Source organism: Elgaria multicarinata, chromosome 18, assembly GCF_023053635.1.
Source record: "Elgaria multicarinata webbii isolate HBS135686 ecotype San Diego chromosome 18, rElgMul1.1.pri, whole genome shotgun sequence".
NCBI lineage: Eukaryota > Metazoa > Chordata > Lepidosauria > Squamata > Anguidae > Elgaria > Elgaria multicarinata.
In genome coordinates this window covers 11,563,101-11,579,564 of record NC_086188.1, presented here as the reverse complement: position 1 = coordinate 11,579,564, position 16,464 = coordinate 11,563,101, and the positions used below count along the sequence as shown (strand labels likewise).

At 44.5% G+C, this 16,464-nt stretch overlaps 2 protein-coding genes across 2 annotated transcripts; one reads left to right on the top strand and one right to left on the bottom strand.

Annotated features, from left to right (window-relative positions):
- The first annotated feature begins 3,932 nt into the window (after nt 1-3,932).
- MRPL40 (mitochondrial ribosomal protein L40) lies at nt 3,933-8,364 on the top strand. The gene is made up of 4 exons (XM_063143741.1): nt 3,933-4,061; nt 5,100-5,183; nt 6,233-6,388; nt 7,474-8,364. The coding sequence occupies exons 1-4, from the start codon at nt 4,003-4,005 to the stop codon at nt 7,781-7,783; spliced, it is 609 nt and encodes a 202-aa protein (XP_062999811.1). The 5' UTR covers nt 3,933-4,002; the 3' UTR covers nt 7,784-8,364.
- A 1,786-nt stretch (nt 8,365-10,150) lies between these two features.
- C18H22orf39 (chromosome 18 C22orf39 homolog) lies at nt 10,151-14,494 on the bottom strand. The gene is made up of 3 exons (XM_063143720.1): nt 14,388-14,494; nt 12,205-12,372; nt 10,151-10,435 (listed from the first exon to the last, which is right to left on the bottom strand). The coding sequence occupies exons 1-3, from the start codon at nt 14,412-14,414 to the stop codon at nt 10,310-10,312; spliced, it is 321 nt and encodes a 106-aa protein (XP_062999790.1). The 5' UTR covers nt 14,415-14,494; the 3' UTR covers nt 10,151-10,309.
- Between the last annotated feature and the right edge of the window lie 1,970 nt (nt 14,495-16,464).

The window sequence follows — 16,464 nt, the reverse complement described above, 5'->3', positions numbered from 1 at the left end:
TCTTTAAGCTCCAGTCCATGTGCAAAGTGCCTGCAGTTTAACTTTTTTCAGCCTGTACACAATGCTAAGCCACTTCTCACTACATGTGACATACGAGAGAGAGGGCTAATGATCACTAGTCTGTGTATCATTTTAATCATAAGCAAGTCTGCTGTGCAAACCAAAGGGGCAACCTCCATGAAAAAGCAGTGGCTAGGATTCTGTGACATAACCTCAGACCATAACAGGCTGAAACCACAAAGATCCAAGTTCTTTCTTCTCATAATTGATGGTGTGGTTGTACTATAGATGACGACTTATTCACAGTTTGTTTATTTATTATATTTATTTATTTATTTAGAATATTTATATACCGCTCCCCATTGAAAAATTTCGGAGCGGTGTACAAGATAAAATGAAAATAAAAACAGAATAAAACAATTAGATTTTAAAAGAAGCAAAAATAAATCCAAGGCTGCATGTTAAAGAAAGGCTTCTTGGAATAAAGATGTTTTCAGGAGGCGCCGAAAGGAGTACAAGGTTGGCGCCTGCCTGACCTGCAGATGCAGGGAATTCCACAGGAGGGGGGCCACCACGCTGAAGGCTCTTCCCCTGGTGGATTCCAATCGGAGGATGGATCTATGTGGAACCACCAGAAGCAGGCCCTCGGATGACCTCAGTGGCCGGGCAGGTTGGTAGGGGAGAAGGCACTCTTTCAGGTATCCTGGTCCCAAGTTGTTTAGGGCTTTGTACACAAGTACAAGAACCTTAAACCTGGCCCGGTAGCGAATAGGCAACCAGTGCAGTTCTCTCAGCAGAGGAGTTACATGCTGGAAAGGGGCAGCTCCAGACAACAGCCAAGCTGCAGCATTCTGCACTAGCTCCAGCTTCCGAAGCAGCTTCAAGGGCAGCCCCACATAGAACGCGTTGCAGTAATCCAATCTTGAGGTTACCAATGCCTGTACCACCGTGGCCAACCTATCCCTGTCCAGGAGAGGCCGTAGTTGGCGAACCAACCGAAGATGGTTACATTTATTTATTTTATTTTTTATTTATTTATCATATTTATACCCCGCTCCTCAGCCAAAAAAGGCTCTCAGAGCGGCTTACACTTAGCAAAAAAGACAGTCCCTGCCCTCAGGCTTACAGTCTAATAAAGACATGACACACAAGGAAAAGGAGTTCAGGAGGGAGGGGGGGAGGAGAGAGAGAGAGAGAGAGTCCAACAGGAGCAGGCCATAATGTTTCTTCTGCCTGCTCCTGTCCCCTTGCTCTTTCTTCTTCCCCACAGGGCCAAGATGACAGTTTGCCCTGTGGGGGCGGGGGAAGAGTCCAACAGGAGCAGGCCATGATGTTTCTTCTGCCTGCTCCTGTCCCCTTGTTCTTTCTTCTTCCCCACAGGGCCATTTCTATACCACCCAACAGCTGAAGCTCTCTGGGTGGTTTGCAGCAATTACAGACACAAAATTCAATACAAAATGTACAAGCTGAATACTATCTTATGAAGTAGAAACCACAATAAAGCCTAACAGCAATGCAGAGATTCTTTACAAATAAAATAACAGGTTTAAAGCAAGCATGATCTTGTTCTACTGATTTCATTTCATTTAGATTTCTATCCTGCCCTGTAGCAAAAGCTCTCTGGACGGTTGACAAAAGTTGCTCCAAACCAACATGCGAAGGTGCGAGAGACCTGACAGACCAAGAAGATAGACAACGTTTATTAATAAAAGCACTTTGCTCCTAAGTGATTATATATCATCAAGTGCTTCATTTATAAACATTCTATGAAATTGGTCTAGTGCAGTTCTGTTAGGACTCTTGACCATGTGTGTTTGTTTTGAGCTGTTATTGGGGACTTTGTCTTTTCTGTTTTGCATGGTTCACAAAAATCCCCACCACCAAAATAAATGTGATGTAAAATAATTTACGAAATTTTAAAAAAATAGCTTAAAATGGATTTTACAACAGTGAAAAATAAGATCCTGGGACCTTATTTTATTTCATTTATTTATATCCTGCTTCCACCCCCACCCCCATTTTCCCCTTGCAAGGAACCCAAGGTGGCGTACATGATTCCAACTCTGTTTTATCCTCTCAACAACCTTATGAGGCAGGTGAGGCTGAGAGACCAAAGTCAGCTAGTGAGCTGTCCCAGAGTCAACTAGTGAGCTTCGTGTGTGTGTCTAGAAACCTGGTCTCCAGTCCAACACTCTAACCACTACTCATTGATCGTTATTCGCCATATCGCAATTGGAGGCTGAGAGTTACCTCAGACAGGGATGAACTGCTTGTGGACCTCTGGATGTTTTGACCTACAATTCTAGTATAGCCAATGGTGAGGGAGGGTGGGAGTTTGTAGAGTTGGAAGGGACCACAAAGATCATCCAGTCCAACCCTATGCAATGTGCAGGAAAACCAGTTAAGCCATCCGTGAGAGGTGGCTGTGTAGCCTCCTCTTACAGATCTCCAGAGATGGAGAAACCATAACCTCCATAGGTAGACTGTTCCACTGTCATACAGATCTTCCCTTCAGCAAGTTTTTCCTTATAAATAATTGAACTGGAGGTGCCCATCCCTGACCAATTGAGTGTATGGCAAAAGCAAGAGGAACGAATACTCCCTGAAGGCAAAACTCCTTCCTCTTCTCTCCTCAGAGCCAACCCATACCCCCACCAAATGCCCAGTAAAACAAACGAGATAGGAAGCAGCAGGCTGCCTTTATGACTTCCCTTTATGTCATGGCCCAGTGCTTAGAAGCTGTATCGCTAGAATCGATAGAAGCAAAGTTGATTTAGAAGCAAAGTTGATTTCTGCTTTAGCGATGCCTTGTTTCCTCACTTTTAAAGGGGGTTATCTATGTTTCCTTAATAACTACGGGAGGTTTTCCTTTTATGCAAATATAAGCAGATTTACTTAGGGTGCAATCCTATGCATGTTTAGACTGATTGGGGCACATGGCACAGGATTGCACCTATAATCAGCTAAAACAACAACAACCCAACAACAATTAATTGAGAAGGTAGTCCTCTAGACCAGGGCTGGGTATCCTGTGGTCTTCCAGATGTTGTTTTGTTCCATGTCCCATCAGCCCAGTCAACATGGTCAATGCCAGGGATTATGGGAACTGTAATTCAAGAACATCTGGAGAGCCACAAGTATTCCACTCCTGCATAGACTAACTAGGGAGTCAAACCTTTTAAACACAATGAAACTTACTTCTGAATAAGTATGCATAGGATGGTGGTATAAGATTGATTTAATCGGATATATTTAAGTGGCAACAATTTAGGCCGCAATCCTACAATATTTATCCCAGGAATAAATCCCATTAAATTTAGCGGGATTTACTTCTGAGTAGAGGAGATACATAAGGTGGCACTGTTAGGACCGGGCTGCCCCCTTACTTAAAATCGCAGATCAAAGCTGCGATTTTAAGTATGGATCTCCTATTATTCTCAGATTTGCATACCAATAACTCGAATGATGACCTTAAACTAGGGTGACCATATGAAAAGGAGGACAGGGCTCCTGTATCTTTAACAGTTGCATAGAAAAGGGAATTTCAGCAGGTGTCATTTGTGGAGAACCTGGTGAAATGCCCTCTTCATCACAACAGTTAAAGGTGTAGGAGCTATACTAGAGTGACCAGATTTAAAAGAGGGCAGGGCCCCTGCAGCTTTAACTGTTGTGATGAAGAGGAAATTTCACCAGGTTCCCCATATATACAAATGACACCCGCTGAAATTCCCTTTTCAATACAACTGTTAAAGATACAGGAGCCCTGTCCTCCTTTTCATATGGTCACCCTACTTAAACTATGGCGTGCAGACGAAAGAACAGGAGGGAACGATACAACCGCGCGGGCGCGCTTTCTTTCTGGAACCTTTGTAGCAGGGCTCGCGAGCAGGGAGGAGACCAATTGCGGGCGGACCCTTGTGCGCCGCCGGAAGTGTCCCCCTTTGTGGCGGAGAGCACTTGTGAACTGCCTCGGTTCGCCGAGCTACGGAGGACGGCAGAGGCATGTTTGCCCAGGTTGCGCTCAGCCTGCTTCGCAGCAGGGCAGGAGGCTCTTCGCTTCGGTAGGTGCCAAGGAAAAGAAGGTGGATTACTTTCCCCCTCCCCTCGGCTTGTTGTTTCATCTATGAAAAGAAATGTACTTTATATGTCTCTTGTATCTCGGAACATAAAAAATTCTCTTTTTGGATCGGATCAGGGGTCTTAAGAACACAAGGAAAGCCTTGCTGGATCAGGCCAAGGATCCATCTAATCCAGCACACAGTGGCCAACCAGCTGCCCATGGGAAACCCACCAGCAGGACATGGTGCAACAGCACCCTCTCACCCATGTTCCCCAGCAAGTGGTGCATATAGACTTACTGCCTCTGATCTTAGTGGTAGCATATAGCTATCAGGTTTAGTATCCATTGATAGTCTTCTCCTCCATGAATTTGTCCAATCCCCCTTTAAAGCCATCCAGAGTAGTGGCCATCACTACATCTTTTGGTAGCGAATTCTATAGTTCAATTATGTGCTGTGTGAAGTCCTTCTTTTCATCTGTCTTGAATCCCCCCACCAGTCAGCTTTTATGGATGAACCCAGGTTCTAGTATTATGAAAGAAGGAGAAAACGGCCTCTATAGTTCAGCTCGTTTTGAACAATTTCCAGAGGATGCAACCCTATGCATACTGGGAAATGTAGGGCGTTTTCTCTCTCTAAATATAATAAATATAAATATATAATATAATATATTTAGAGAGAGAAAACGCCCTACATTTCCCAGTATTCCAATGCAAAGGACAGCTCTCTTAGTCTATTACAGCAAAAACAAGGAAGAGTTTCGTGGCACCTTAGAATACGAACAAATTTATTGTGGCCTGAGCTTTCGTGGACTACAGTCCACTTCATCATTTGACACACATGTTGCATAGCTGCAACATAGCTGGAAAGTTTCTTAGGAGAAGCTTATTATGGTAAAGAACTTCAGTGAGTGACAGTTGCTTCCTCTGAATCTGAAACAGTCAAAGAATTCTTGCAAGGAATTGGCATGCTTTTGATCTTACTGGTCATCCCGTTTATTGTGAATTGACTTATCTAATACTTTTTTAAATTCTTCTTTAGTCCTCACTTAATCCGGAATATTCAGTGTCGAGCGAACCATTGGCAGTCTTCTCTTCTTGGACTGAGGGCAGCTCTACCCATGAGGTAAAATGTAGTTCAAATGCTGACTCTTAAAAAGGCTTCAGAGCACTCCTTCCCATGTGTTAAATGAGGACAGGAAACTGTGTAAAAGTTTTATTTGTTACTGAATGAGGATTGGAACTTGTGTCATTCTGTTCAAACCTCATGGAGCAATATTATTATTATTATTATTATTATTATTATTATTATTATTAATTTATATAGCACCATCAATGTACATGGTGCTGTACAGAGTAAAACAGTAAATAGCAAGACCCTGCCGCATAGGCTTACATTCTAATAAAATCATAATAAAACAATAAGGAGAGAAAGCAAACAGGCACAGGGTAGGGTAAACAGGCACTGGGTAGGGTAAAACTAACAGTATAAAGTCAGAACAAAATCAAGTTTTAAAAGCTTTAGGAAAAAGAAAAGTTTTTAGCTGAGCTTTAAAAGCTGTGGTTGAACTTGTAGTTCTCAAATGTTCTGGAAGAGCGTTCCAGGCATAAGGGGCAGCAGAAGAAAATGGGCGAAGCCGAGCAAGGGAAGTAGAGACCCTTGGGCAGGCGAGAAACATGGCATCAGAGGAGCGAAGAGCACGAGTGGGGCAATAGTGTGAGATGAGAGAGGAGAGATAGGAAGGATACAGTGACTATGTCTGCTTACTTGTGTCACATGCTTGGGAATAAGTCCCATTGAACTCAACAGGGCTTATATCCAAATAGATATATATTTACCTGGGAGTAAGCTGTTGAACATGGTGGGATTTACTTCCAAGTAAACATGTGTAGGGTTGTGCTGCGAATAAGAGTTCTGTGTGGCTCACAGTTGATTTTAAAAAATAATATAATGTGAAAGGTTTTAGGTCCAGTCTGTTTGCTTTTGAGATCTAGTAAAGACATTTCTCTGAAGCACTGTTGGTGGGCATCACTAACTTGTCCTGAGCATTACTACTACATATAAACCTTTTGAGATGCCTGTATTGGAGATCTTCTGGAAGTGTGAAGTTTTTCTACACTGTGTGTATTTAATCGCTGATGGGAACTTTTTGAATTGTTTTCCCCTCCCATTAGAGCAGAACCGAAGAAGAAGAAAAAGGTGGATCCAAGGAGAGAATCAGCCATTAAGGACCGAATGAAGAAGAAGATAAAAAGATTAGAGAAAGCCCCTCAAGAACTGATTCCCATTGAAGATTTTATAACACCGTTCAGATTCATGGATGAAGCAAGGTAATGTCAGGGGTGCCTGTGGTTTCTGGGAGGCTGCCACAGAACATATATATATATATATATATATATATATATAAAAAAAACATTAACAAAAACCGGCACCGTTTTGGTGATCTTTGAGTTGGCCTAATAAAAGTTTTAAGCTATATGGCATTTTTCTTGAAGCCAACATGGCTGCTTTTGTTGTTGCACTGTACATCTCACATCACTTTTAACAGAACGAAGATTAGAACAAATATGTTTTTAAGATCTGTGTAAAAAGTAAAAAAAAAAAAAAGATGGAGCCATACATATTTCTTTTGGGAGCCAGTTCCAAAGAGATAGTGCCACTACTGAAAAGGCCCCGCCTTTATTGCCTGCCAGACTGCTGGATCATTTTTTATTTTATTTATTTATTTAAGGATTTTTATGCCGCCATTCAGCCAAAAAAGGCTCTCACGGTGGCTTACAAAAGTATTTCTTGACAGTCCCTGCCCACAGGCTTACAATCTAAAAGACATGACACAAAAGGAAAGGGGATTGGGAGGGAGGAGGAGGAGGGGGAAAAGGAAAGCAAACTCAGGCACTACAATCTTAGTTGGAAAGTTCAGCAGTTACAGTTGACAGCAGGAGGGAGGGGGCTCTCAGCTGGAGCTGGACCCAGGCACGGTGAAGAGGTGCCTGGCTGCTGCTTCCTCCCTCTCTGGTGGCCTCTGCAGAGACAGTTGGCAGCAGGAGGGAGGGGGCTCTCAGCTGGAGCTGGACCCAGGCACGGTGGAGAGGTGCCTGGCTGCTGCTTCCTCCCTCTCTGGTGGCCTCTGCAGAGACAGTTGACAGCAGGAGGGAGGGGGCTCTCAGCTGGAGCTGGACCCAGGCACGGTGGAGAGGTGCCTGGCTGCTGCTTCCTCCCTCTCTGGTGGCCTCTGCAGAGACAGTTGACAGCAGGAGGGAGGGGGCTCTCAGCTGGAGCTGGACCCATCATGATTTCGGGCCAGAAAAGCAGAGCCTCAGGGGCTGATCTTACTTCGCGTGGTTTCTAAACGAAAGTTTCCCATTTCATCCAAACCGGCAAACTGTGGTTACCAGCTTCTGTTTTTCTCTGGTAGGGTGCGAGCCCCCACTCCGCTGGCCTTTGAGGAAAGCGAGAGGCGAGCCCTGCTCATGAAGAAGTGGGCGCAGTACAGGCAAAAGCAGCACAAGGCCGAGATGTGTACAATCAAGTCCCTTGTGGATGCCCAGGAAGCGGCACTGAAGGAACTAAGGCTGGAGTCGGAGGAACTGTATCAGGCGGCCATTCGGCGAGATGACGGGCTGTTTCCGTTTGAGAGGCAGGAGCCTACACTGACCCCACCACTGCATCCCTACGAGGCCCCCGAAGGGAAGTGTAATGACATCACGAAAGTATATACACACTGATTGGGAAGATTGGACGAGGCTCTGTTCAGAAACTCCTTGTCACTTGACGAATCATTGTTGAAACAAATTGAACACGCACCAAGAACAAACTAATATTTTTGGGGTGGGGGGGCGCTTTAGAAGAGGGTACACTCTAGGCACCCAATATCCTGATCTAGTTGAAGAAAAAGCATGTTATATATATAACCAATCTTTCAGATTCATATATGTCAATGTGGGACTGTACCATTCTATTGGGAATTCGTAGATTTTTACAGGACGACTGAGTCACCCTAGCAAACTTTCCTGACTGATTGGCAGGATATACATTTTAGAAAGAAATAAAATGCCCAGGATGAAATGAGTAAATTTACTATGGCTATGTACGGAGCAGTGAGAACAGATGATTTGGGCTGTTTCGGGGGTAGTGTGGCTGTTATCCTTGAGCGTATTTGGTAAATCTCGTCCATCTTTTAAATTAAAATGCTTTTGTCTTTTGTCTCTAGTATGGACTTTTTGAAGACAGCACATGATAAGCCATTATTTTTTCATCGTAAAATAAAACGTTCCTCACCATGTGGCTGTTTAATCTGAAGCAGCAAGCTGATGTGCATTTTTCTGCTCTCAGGGACAGAGGCGGTCTAAAATATGTATTGATCACTTTGTCATTTTTGGCTATAGATAAACCTACCAAATGGATTCTCCTCTTGGAGACTGTGGCCTCGTCTGCTGTAGAAGAGTGTGTGGGTGGCATTTCTGAGAGTGCAAAAAAGATGTTAAACCTCAGAGCAGGCGGAATGTGTCTCTGTTACACATAGGTAGCAGACAAGCAATTGGAAGTCTGTATTAGTCTAATTAGTGTAAGATCACAAAAATTTGGAAGCTTTTGAGCAGATCTCTTCATAGGGGGAGATGTTATTAAAAAGCAGGTTGTGGGGTAGAGGGAATAGAGGAGAGGGGGAAAAACAACTTGGTGGTGGAGTCACATTATTTGCATGTTCATTGTCTCAAGATGGAATAGGGGAGGAGGGTTCTACAGACATTCACATCCAGGTCCTCGGATGGTTACAAGAAGGACCCCGCTGCTGCCCCTAGGGCTGCTAGGATAAAGAAAGGAAAAATGTTGGGCCCTTTATTTTTGAAAGAGTCCTGCTGTTCTCGGAAGTGGTTTTTTTCCATCCACGCCGAAGCAGACGGGCTCCTTTTACCGCTGGACCACACAGAAAAATTAGGCAGCCTTTTTATTCACAAAGTAGGCTTTCATCATACTGGCCCTATTCAGAAGACACCTTAAACCATGACTTTAACCATGGTGGTTAAGCCAGAAAGCGGGAGAGTGTTCAGAAGACACCTTTAATCACGGTGAATAAAGCAAAAAGCCTTATTCACCATGGTGAAAGGTGTCTTCTGAACACGCTTAACTGCCATGGTTTAAGGTGTCTTCTGAACGGGCCCACTATCTCATGGGGAGGGGCATCTTTCTGGCCACTTGACTACCCAAGAATGCACATGTCCACCCTCTCCCTCTCAACGCCAGCTTGGTCTGAATTTGGACTTCTAGGAGGTATTACTGGATCTATCTTCTACCAAAAGCTACGACTAGGAGGCAAAGGGGATGTTTCCTTCTCGTAAAAACCTTCTTGAGTGGGGCGTTGCCCCTTCCCAAGTGGGTGGTTCCACTTCAAAGCATGGGGCGGTCAAACAAACGGGAGACGGGAAGACACAAAGGATCCTTCGTCCCATATCTTCCAGGCCGCATATATGCCATTTCTTGTGTGCAAAGGACTTTAAAATCCCCTCCAGCTGTTCTGTTCAGCAGGTGACCATGCGGAAGTTCCTGCTGTGTGCATGCATCAAGGCAGGGCTTAGATGATGCGTTGTCATGCCAAAAGTCTAGGTACTACTGACCGCAGCACTGCTCTGATTGCTGTCTAATGTGCACATTTACAAAATTCATTGGGGACTGAATGCTTTTCCCGTGGTTGAGAGAGCATGGTACCCCTTGTGCAGGGGTGTTGAACCTCAGTCCTGTGGGCCACATTTGGCCCTCAAGGGGACCACAAGAGACCACGCCCCTTCCCATCCCCCTTCTCCCAATAATTCTATGCTTTCCCAGGTTTCATGCAGCTCATTCCTATTCTAAAAGGTTGTCATATCACCGGCGTTTTAGCTACAATAGACTGTTGGGTGTGGAATGAGAACACCAAGAGTTTCTCCATACCTCAATCCCACCCTTGGGCTGAAAGCGGCTGATGCTCTAATTTCCCTACCATCAATTTATCCGTCTGTGAGGAGTGTTCGTGAAGTCTTGTACTAAACGCTCCAGATATTGTTACAAAACAGAGATCCCAAAACAGCACCAGTTTTAAAGTACCACACAAAAAAGGAAAAGTTCAGAACATATTTATATTAAAAACGAAACACTTGTCAACCAAAGTGAGGTACAGAATTCCTGGGATGGCTGGGAAATGTCCCAAACAACACAGTTTTAGGGATTCCCTAGGAAGCATCAGGCCAAAGTCATGCATCTAGTATGCCCAGACCTTGTCACTTTGGTTTGTCTTCATCAAGAGGAAGGTACCAGTCCGCAGGAGGCCTTTTTCTCAATTCCCACACTGGTGCGTGCTTCTGCTTCTCCGCAACTCGCTCACGTTCACTTTTACACAAGGAGTCCTGGAACAGACAGAATCAAATATAATTATTTATATGGCCCCCTTAGTCTGCACGGTGCTTTACAGAGGTGAGGTCTGCGTCCCAAACTGTTTACAATCTGAATTCTGACATGGGGAACAACAGCTGGGAAGTGAGGCAGAAGTAAACGCGGGAAGATCGCCTCAATCTTCTCCAGACTAAACATGCCCAGTTGTTTCAGTCTGTCTTCATAGGGCTTTGTTTCCAGACCTCTGATCATCCTGGTTGCCCTCCTCTGAACACGCTCCAGCTTGTCTGTGTCCTTCTTGAAGTGTGGTGCGCAGAACTAGACGCAATACTCAAGATAAGTCCTAACCAGTGCCGAATAGAGGAGAACCAGTACCTCACACGATTTGGAAGCCAAACTTCTATTATTCTATGACTTCAGGTGAGTCAGAGCACAAGAACCAGGGCAGGGATGAACCGAAGGTAAATCTCCAAATGTTTTCAACTTCAGCTTCCAGAATCCCCTGCCAACAAGGCCAATGGTCATGAATGCTTGGAACCCAAAACATCTGGAGATCTACTTTCTGCTCACCTCTGAACTAGGGTGTGTGTCAAAGGTTTCACAGGAATGTAGAACAATAGATAAGACATTACTTGACTTATAAAGGCAGGTGTCGCTATGAACCTAGGGGCTGCATGCTACCCTTTAAGGCATAAAGGCTAGACTTGATTAAATCAGATCTGGCCAAAGTATAATATCCACCAGTCACGTGGCTGGGAGTGCATGTGTGTATGCACGCAGCATATAAACATTGTTTTAAAGGGCTGCAATGTTTTGTCGACCACACAGTTAGATTACAGGTGTCCCTGACCTGTCTGTAATCTTCAATGTATATAACCAAAGGCCATTACAATGAAGTGAGGTTCTATAAAACACAATTGTATACAACAGGTCGGCAACTGCAGGAGTTCAGGTGTGTGTGTCATTTACACACACAGCCTGGGGATTCTGGGGGGGGGGGGCGGGGGGATAGAAGATTTTTTTAAAAAATTAAGTGGTGGACGTAGTGCTGTGGAGTGCCCAAAATGTAAAAATTAGCTTGTTCCATAGCAGGTATGGAGCGTGAAAAGGGTCAAATTTAGCTTGCGAACAAGCTAATTTTGAAACTTTGGGTGTTCGGCAGCCACAATGGACGCCGTTTTTTTTTTCCCCAGGAAAATGGAAAAAAAGTTTCTGCAGTGTCCTGTGAACTGCATGTTATCCTCCACTGGCATATAATGTTTTAATAGTAAAATAAAAGATAATAAAGTTAAATACAGGATTGTGTTCAACCATTTGGCTACACTACCCTAGTCGAGGCTCTGAGAGGGTGGAAAAATGGAGTCCTAAATTTATAAATTAGAGCTATTGTTTTATAAAGCTGCAATGTATCTTCTTGTCTGCCATACCAAATAGGGCTACTATATAAGGTAATGTAGAGGTGATGGTTAGTGTGAGCCAGTGTGGTGTTGTGGCTAAGGTGTTGGACTGGGAGTCAGGAGATCTGGGTTCTAGTCCCCACTCGGCCATGGAAACCCACTGGGTGACTTTGGGCCATTCACAGACTCTCAGCCCAACCTACCTCACAGGGTTGTTGTTGTTGTGAGGATAAAATGGAGTGGAGGAGGAGGATTATATATGCCGCCTTGGGTTCCTTGGAGGAAAACAGGCAGGATATAAATGAAATGAATAAATGAATAGCCAATAATTCCACCACCAGATCGTGAGGAGTTTGATCAGTGTACTGCTTGCTTGCTCAGCCTACCTTTGCCAATGAACTTTTTGTTTTCTCCCACTCTCTGCAATGCTTGTAGTCTCTTTTCCACTGGATACAGGATGGCACCTTCCCGTAGGTATAATAATTGTGGAAAAAGTTCTGGATGCTCTTGCAGTGTTTCCATTCATTCCAGTAGTCGTCACACGGTCGCGGGGGCTGCCAGACGCACAAACCCCCCCCAAATGCAGAGAGCAGATATATTTATTTATTGCATTTCTACATTTATGTATTTATTGCATTTTTATACCGCCCAATAGCCAAAAGCTCTCTGGGTGGTTTACAAAAATTAAAACCATGGAAACCATTCAAAATATAAAACAAACAGTATAAAAGCATAATGTAAAATACAATATAAAAACACAACCAGGATAAAATCGAGCAACGATGCAAAATTTAATACAGATTTAAAATAGCAAAGTTAAAATTAAGTTAACGGAGTGTTCAAATGCTGAGAAAATAAAAAGAAGGTCTTCACCTGGCATCTAAAAAGAGTATAGTGTGGGTGCCAACCAAAGCTCTCTGCGAGGTTCACAAAAATCAATATTAAAAATTAAAACAACATAAACTATAGACGCTTATAGTTGTACAAAAATACAACCAGAATAAAACTGAGCAGCAATGCAGAGACTGAAAATACCGTAATGCATTTAAAATAGAAGAGCTAAAAGTCCAGAATGCTAAAATTCCTGGGAAAAGAAAAAGGTCTTTGCCTGGCTCCAGAAAGAGCGCAATGCAGGCACCAGGTGAGCCTCTCTGGGAAGCTCGTTCCACAGCTAGGGTGCCACAACAGAAAAGGCCCTGCTCCTGGTAGTCACCCGCCTCACTTCCTTTGGCAGGTGCTCCTTGCTGAAGATGAGCTTAGGGTCCTTACCAGGAGTCGGTCCTTCAGATAAGCTGGCCATTTAGAGCTTTAAATGTCAATATGTTAACACTTGGTCTCTTGAGAAAGAACCGGTGGGGCCTGCAACGAAATGTTGCAGCGTGGAGTACTACTGAAGGGTTCTTAAGCATCTACTGACTGATAAATGTGGGGAGGAACCAGAAAGGTTCCACCGAATGTTCTTTTTCCTGGTCTTCTCTGTCTCTCCTTCTTCACAGTTTCCTCAGAAGCTTTCTTAACAATCGCCAGCACCTTTTCTGTCCCCCACCAGAAACTTCCCCCACACCCACAGCAAGTGGTACACCCAGGCATACTATTTCTGATCCTGAAGGTAACATATAGGTAACATGGACCAGTAGCCATCCATAGCCTTAGAATCATAGAATAGCAGAGTTGGAAGGGGCCTGCAAGGCCATTGAGTCCAACCCCCTGCTCAATGCAGGAATCCACCTTAAAGCATCCCCGACAGATGCTTGTCCAGCTGCCTCTTAAAGGCCTCTAGTGTGGGAGAGCCCACAACCTCCCTAGGTAACTGGTTCCATTGTCGTACTGCTCTAACAATCAGGAAGTTTTTCCTGATGTCCAGCCGGAATCTGGCTTCCTTTAACTTGAGCCCGTTATTCCGTGTCCTGCACTCTGGGAGGATCGAGAAAAGATCCTTGGCCCTCCATGCATTTGTATAACCGTTTCTTTAAAGCGATTCCCTTACAAAGTTGGCGGCCGTTACATCTTTAGGTTTTAGTCAGGTCCTGGATTTGCTTTAAGGTGGGTTGTTTAAAGTTGTTTTTAGATGCACGTTGTCTGACTTTGTGTTTATGGAAATGGCTTTTAAAATGTATATACTGTATTTTGTAATGGTGTTTCATCTTGTAAACCACCCAGACAGCTTCGGTTATGTGGCCCGTATAGAATAAGAATAAGGTCGCAGCAGCAAATCCCATCGGTCAGCCTCCCCCAACTTGGATACGTTTATTTATTTATTTATTTCATTTTTATACTGCCCAATAGCTGAAGCTCTCTTGGGACTACAACCCCCATTCTCCCCCAACCAGCACAGAGAACTGTAGCCCAACACCTCTGGAAGGCACTGGCTTTGGGGAGGCTGCCATAGGTAAAGCATAGGCTGCGTGACGACGTCTTTCCGCTTATCTGTCCTGAATTTTCCACCCGTTGGACGACCCAGGGTTCTAGTCCTCAGTGATCTTGGATACCATCTTCCATCAGCACCCCCAAAATACAAGCGAGAACAGCAGGGCGTTCTCTGAGCCCCATATTGAAAAGCCCCTCTTACCCTCCAAGCCGCCTCCTCCTCCTCCATGCTGCCCCCTCCGCCCCCCGCCAGCGGAGCCACTCAGCGGCGGAGAAAGCCGATCTCGCCCTGCGGAACGCCCCGCGCCAGGCCGTTAAAGGACGCCCGGGGCAAAGGGCTACAGTCTCTCCGTTCCGCGAACAGCACTTCCGGATCCCGGCTGTCGTCGAAAGCTTCCGCCATGTGCGGGGTAAGAACGGTGGAAAAGGGGTTGGAGAAACCTCGTGCGAAAGAAACCACCGCCCCCCAAGTCGGATAGGAATGCCTTTCGTTTTCAGTGCTTTGGGGAAATCATGGCTGTAGAAGAGAGGGGAGAAGCTTGCTGACACTTCTTTTTTTAATTAGTTTTCCAGATCACGATTAATCAAACAGAAAGAAAAAGGATCCATAAAGAAACAGACACACACACAGGATTTAAATCTAATTATTAGTACATTTATATGTAATATTTATTTATTACCCGCCTCTCCCTCTGGATCGAGGCAGGGAACAACATAAATACAAAATATCTGTTTAGTTTCCCCTTTACTTTACAAAGATGTAGGTGGAATTCATAGGCTGCTTGTAGGTTTCCTTTATAATGCTTCAACATAAGAGATTACATTTAGTCTCTTTTCCATAGACTTAGGAAAGGCTGCTGTGTATTAGTATCTAAAATAAAATCCTACCATATTTAAGTCATAGGTTTTGCCTTTAACTAGTTTCAATTGGTAAATCATTTTTTCTGCCATGGCTATTTGCCACGGTTCTGTATACAAAGAATTCAGCTAGAAGTTTTCCAGCTTTTAATTTGATTTAATGATCATTGTCTGTGCTGTCTGCATTTTAGTTCCCTCTGAACTGTTTGTAAGCCCCACCTGCCAGGGCAACCATGTATATATAAACTGGTAGCTCAGGAAACACGCCATGCACCTGATGAAGTGGGCTTTAGTTCTGGGGTGGTTGGGAGGGACAGTCCAACTTCAACCGGAGGACCGCCTGGGTTACAGTGTCAGCCTGGGACCAGGAGAGAGACAGATTCAAACAGCTCAGATGTGACTACTGCTGTTTGCTTCTCGCTGGTCTTCCATTGTCTCACCTTCATCCGCCCACATCCCTCCAGCCTTCTGCTGCCATAGCTATGCATCTCTCCTGCCATTCGGATAATGTGACTCCGCTCCTTAAATCCTAGAGATGTGAAGGCCCGGAAGAAAACCAGAAAAATTCAGGGGGAAACCCACACTTTTCCTAAGGACCGTTTTAGGCATTTCCCACATACTGTATTTCTTCGATTGTAAGACACACACTAATTTCAGTAGCACCAACAGGAAAAAAAACTATAAGACACACCCGTGATTCTAAGACGCACCCCGTTTTTAGAGATGTTTATCTGGGGGGGAAGTGCGTCTTAGAATTGAAGAAATACGGTAATTGGAGAAACGGAACAGCTTTGGATTATGAAATTTTCATTTAGAATTTAAGACAAATTATTTACATATTGTTATTCAGCCTTTATCTGCCCACCCCAACCTCCACCCTTCCAATGTTTTCCATGGCCTTGTTCCTCATCATCTCTCTACGCTCAACACATCCCTTCCTGGGATCTCTTATTGAGCTCCACCTGCCCACAGGGTCACTGAAACAATGCTGCCTATTCCCCCTGGCTGCCCCTTATGCCTGGAACTGCCCCCGTGTGACCAACTCCCTTATTTCCTTTAAATCCCTCCTAAAAAGTCACTTTTTCTCACCGAAATCCCTCACCTGGCTGGGGAATGCTGGGAGCTGGAGGACTTTTTTCTGCCTGAACATGCATAGGATTGCACCCATAAAGTGAGAGCTGGAAGGGGCTTTGCAGACCATCTTGTCAAAGGATGGGCAACTCCACATGTTTTGGCCTGCATCTCCCATCTTGCCTCACCATTGGCTATGCTGGCCAGGGCTGATGGGAGCTGCAGCCCAAAAATTATTAATAAGTCCAAAGAAACTTGAGCAATGGAGGATCAAGCGCTGTAAGCTCTTTGGTTTGGTCAATAACCCAAACACTGAAAAAGGTAGAAGTCTTCCATTAGCAAAGAAACAA

Bases quoted from the DNA above. Each gene is read 5' to 3' on its own strand.
- C18H22orf39 (XM_063143720.1), bottom strand. From the start codon at position 14,414: ATGGAGGAGGAGGAGGCGGCTTGGAGG. The intron at 12,373-14,387 runs GTAAGAGGGGCT...TGCGTCTGGCAG, and splicing joins AGGAGGAGGCGGCTTGGAGG to CCCCCGCGACCGTGTGACGA. The intron at 10,436-12,204 runs GTAGGCTGAGCA...TGTCTGTTCCAG, and splicing joins CAAAAAGTTCATTGGCAAAG to GACTCCTTGTGTAAAAGTGA.
- MRPL40 (XM_063143741.1), top strand. From the start codon at position 4,003: ATGTTTGCCCAGGTTGCGCTCAGCCTGCTTCGCAGCAGGGCAGGAGGC. The intron at 4,062-5,099 runs GTAGGTGCCAAG...ATTCTTCTTTAG, and splicing joins GCAGGAGGCTCTTCGCTTCG to TCCTCACTTAATCCGGAATA. The intron at 6,389-7,473 runs GTAATGTCAGGG...TTTCTCTGGTAG, and splicing joins AGATTCATGGATGAAGCAAG to GGTGCGAGCCCCCACTCCGC.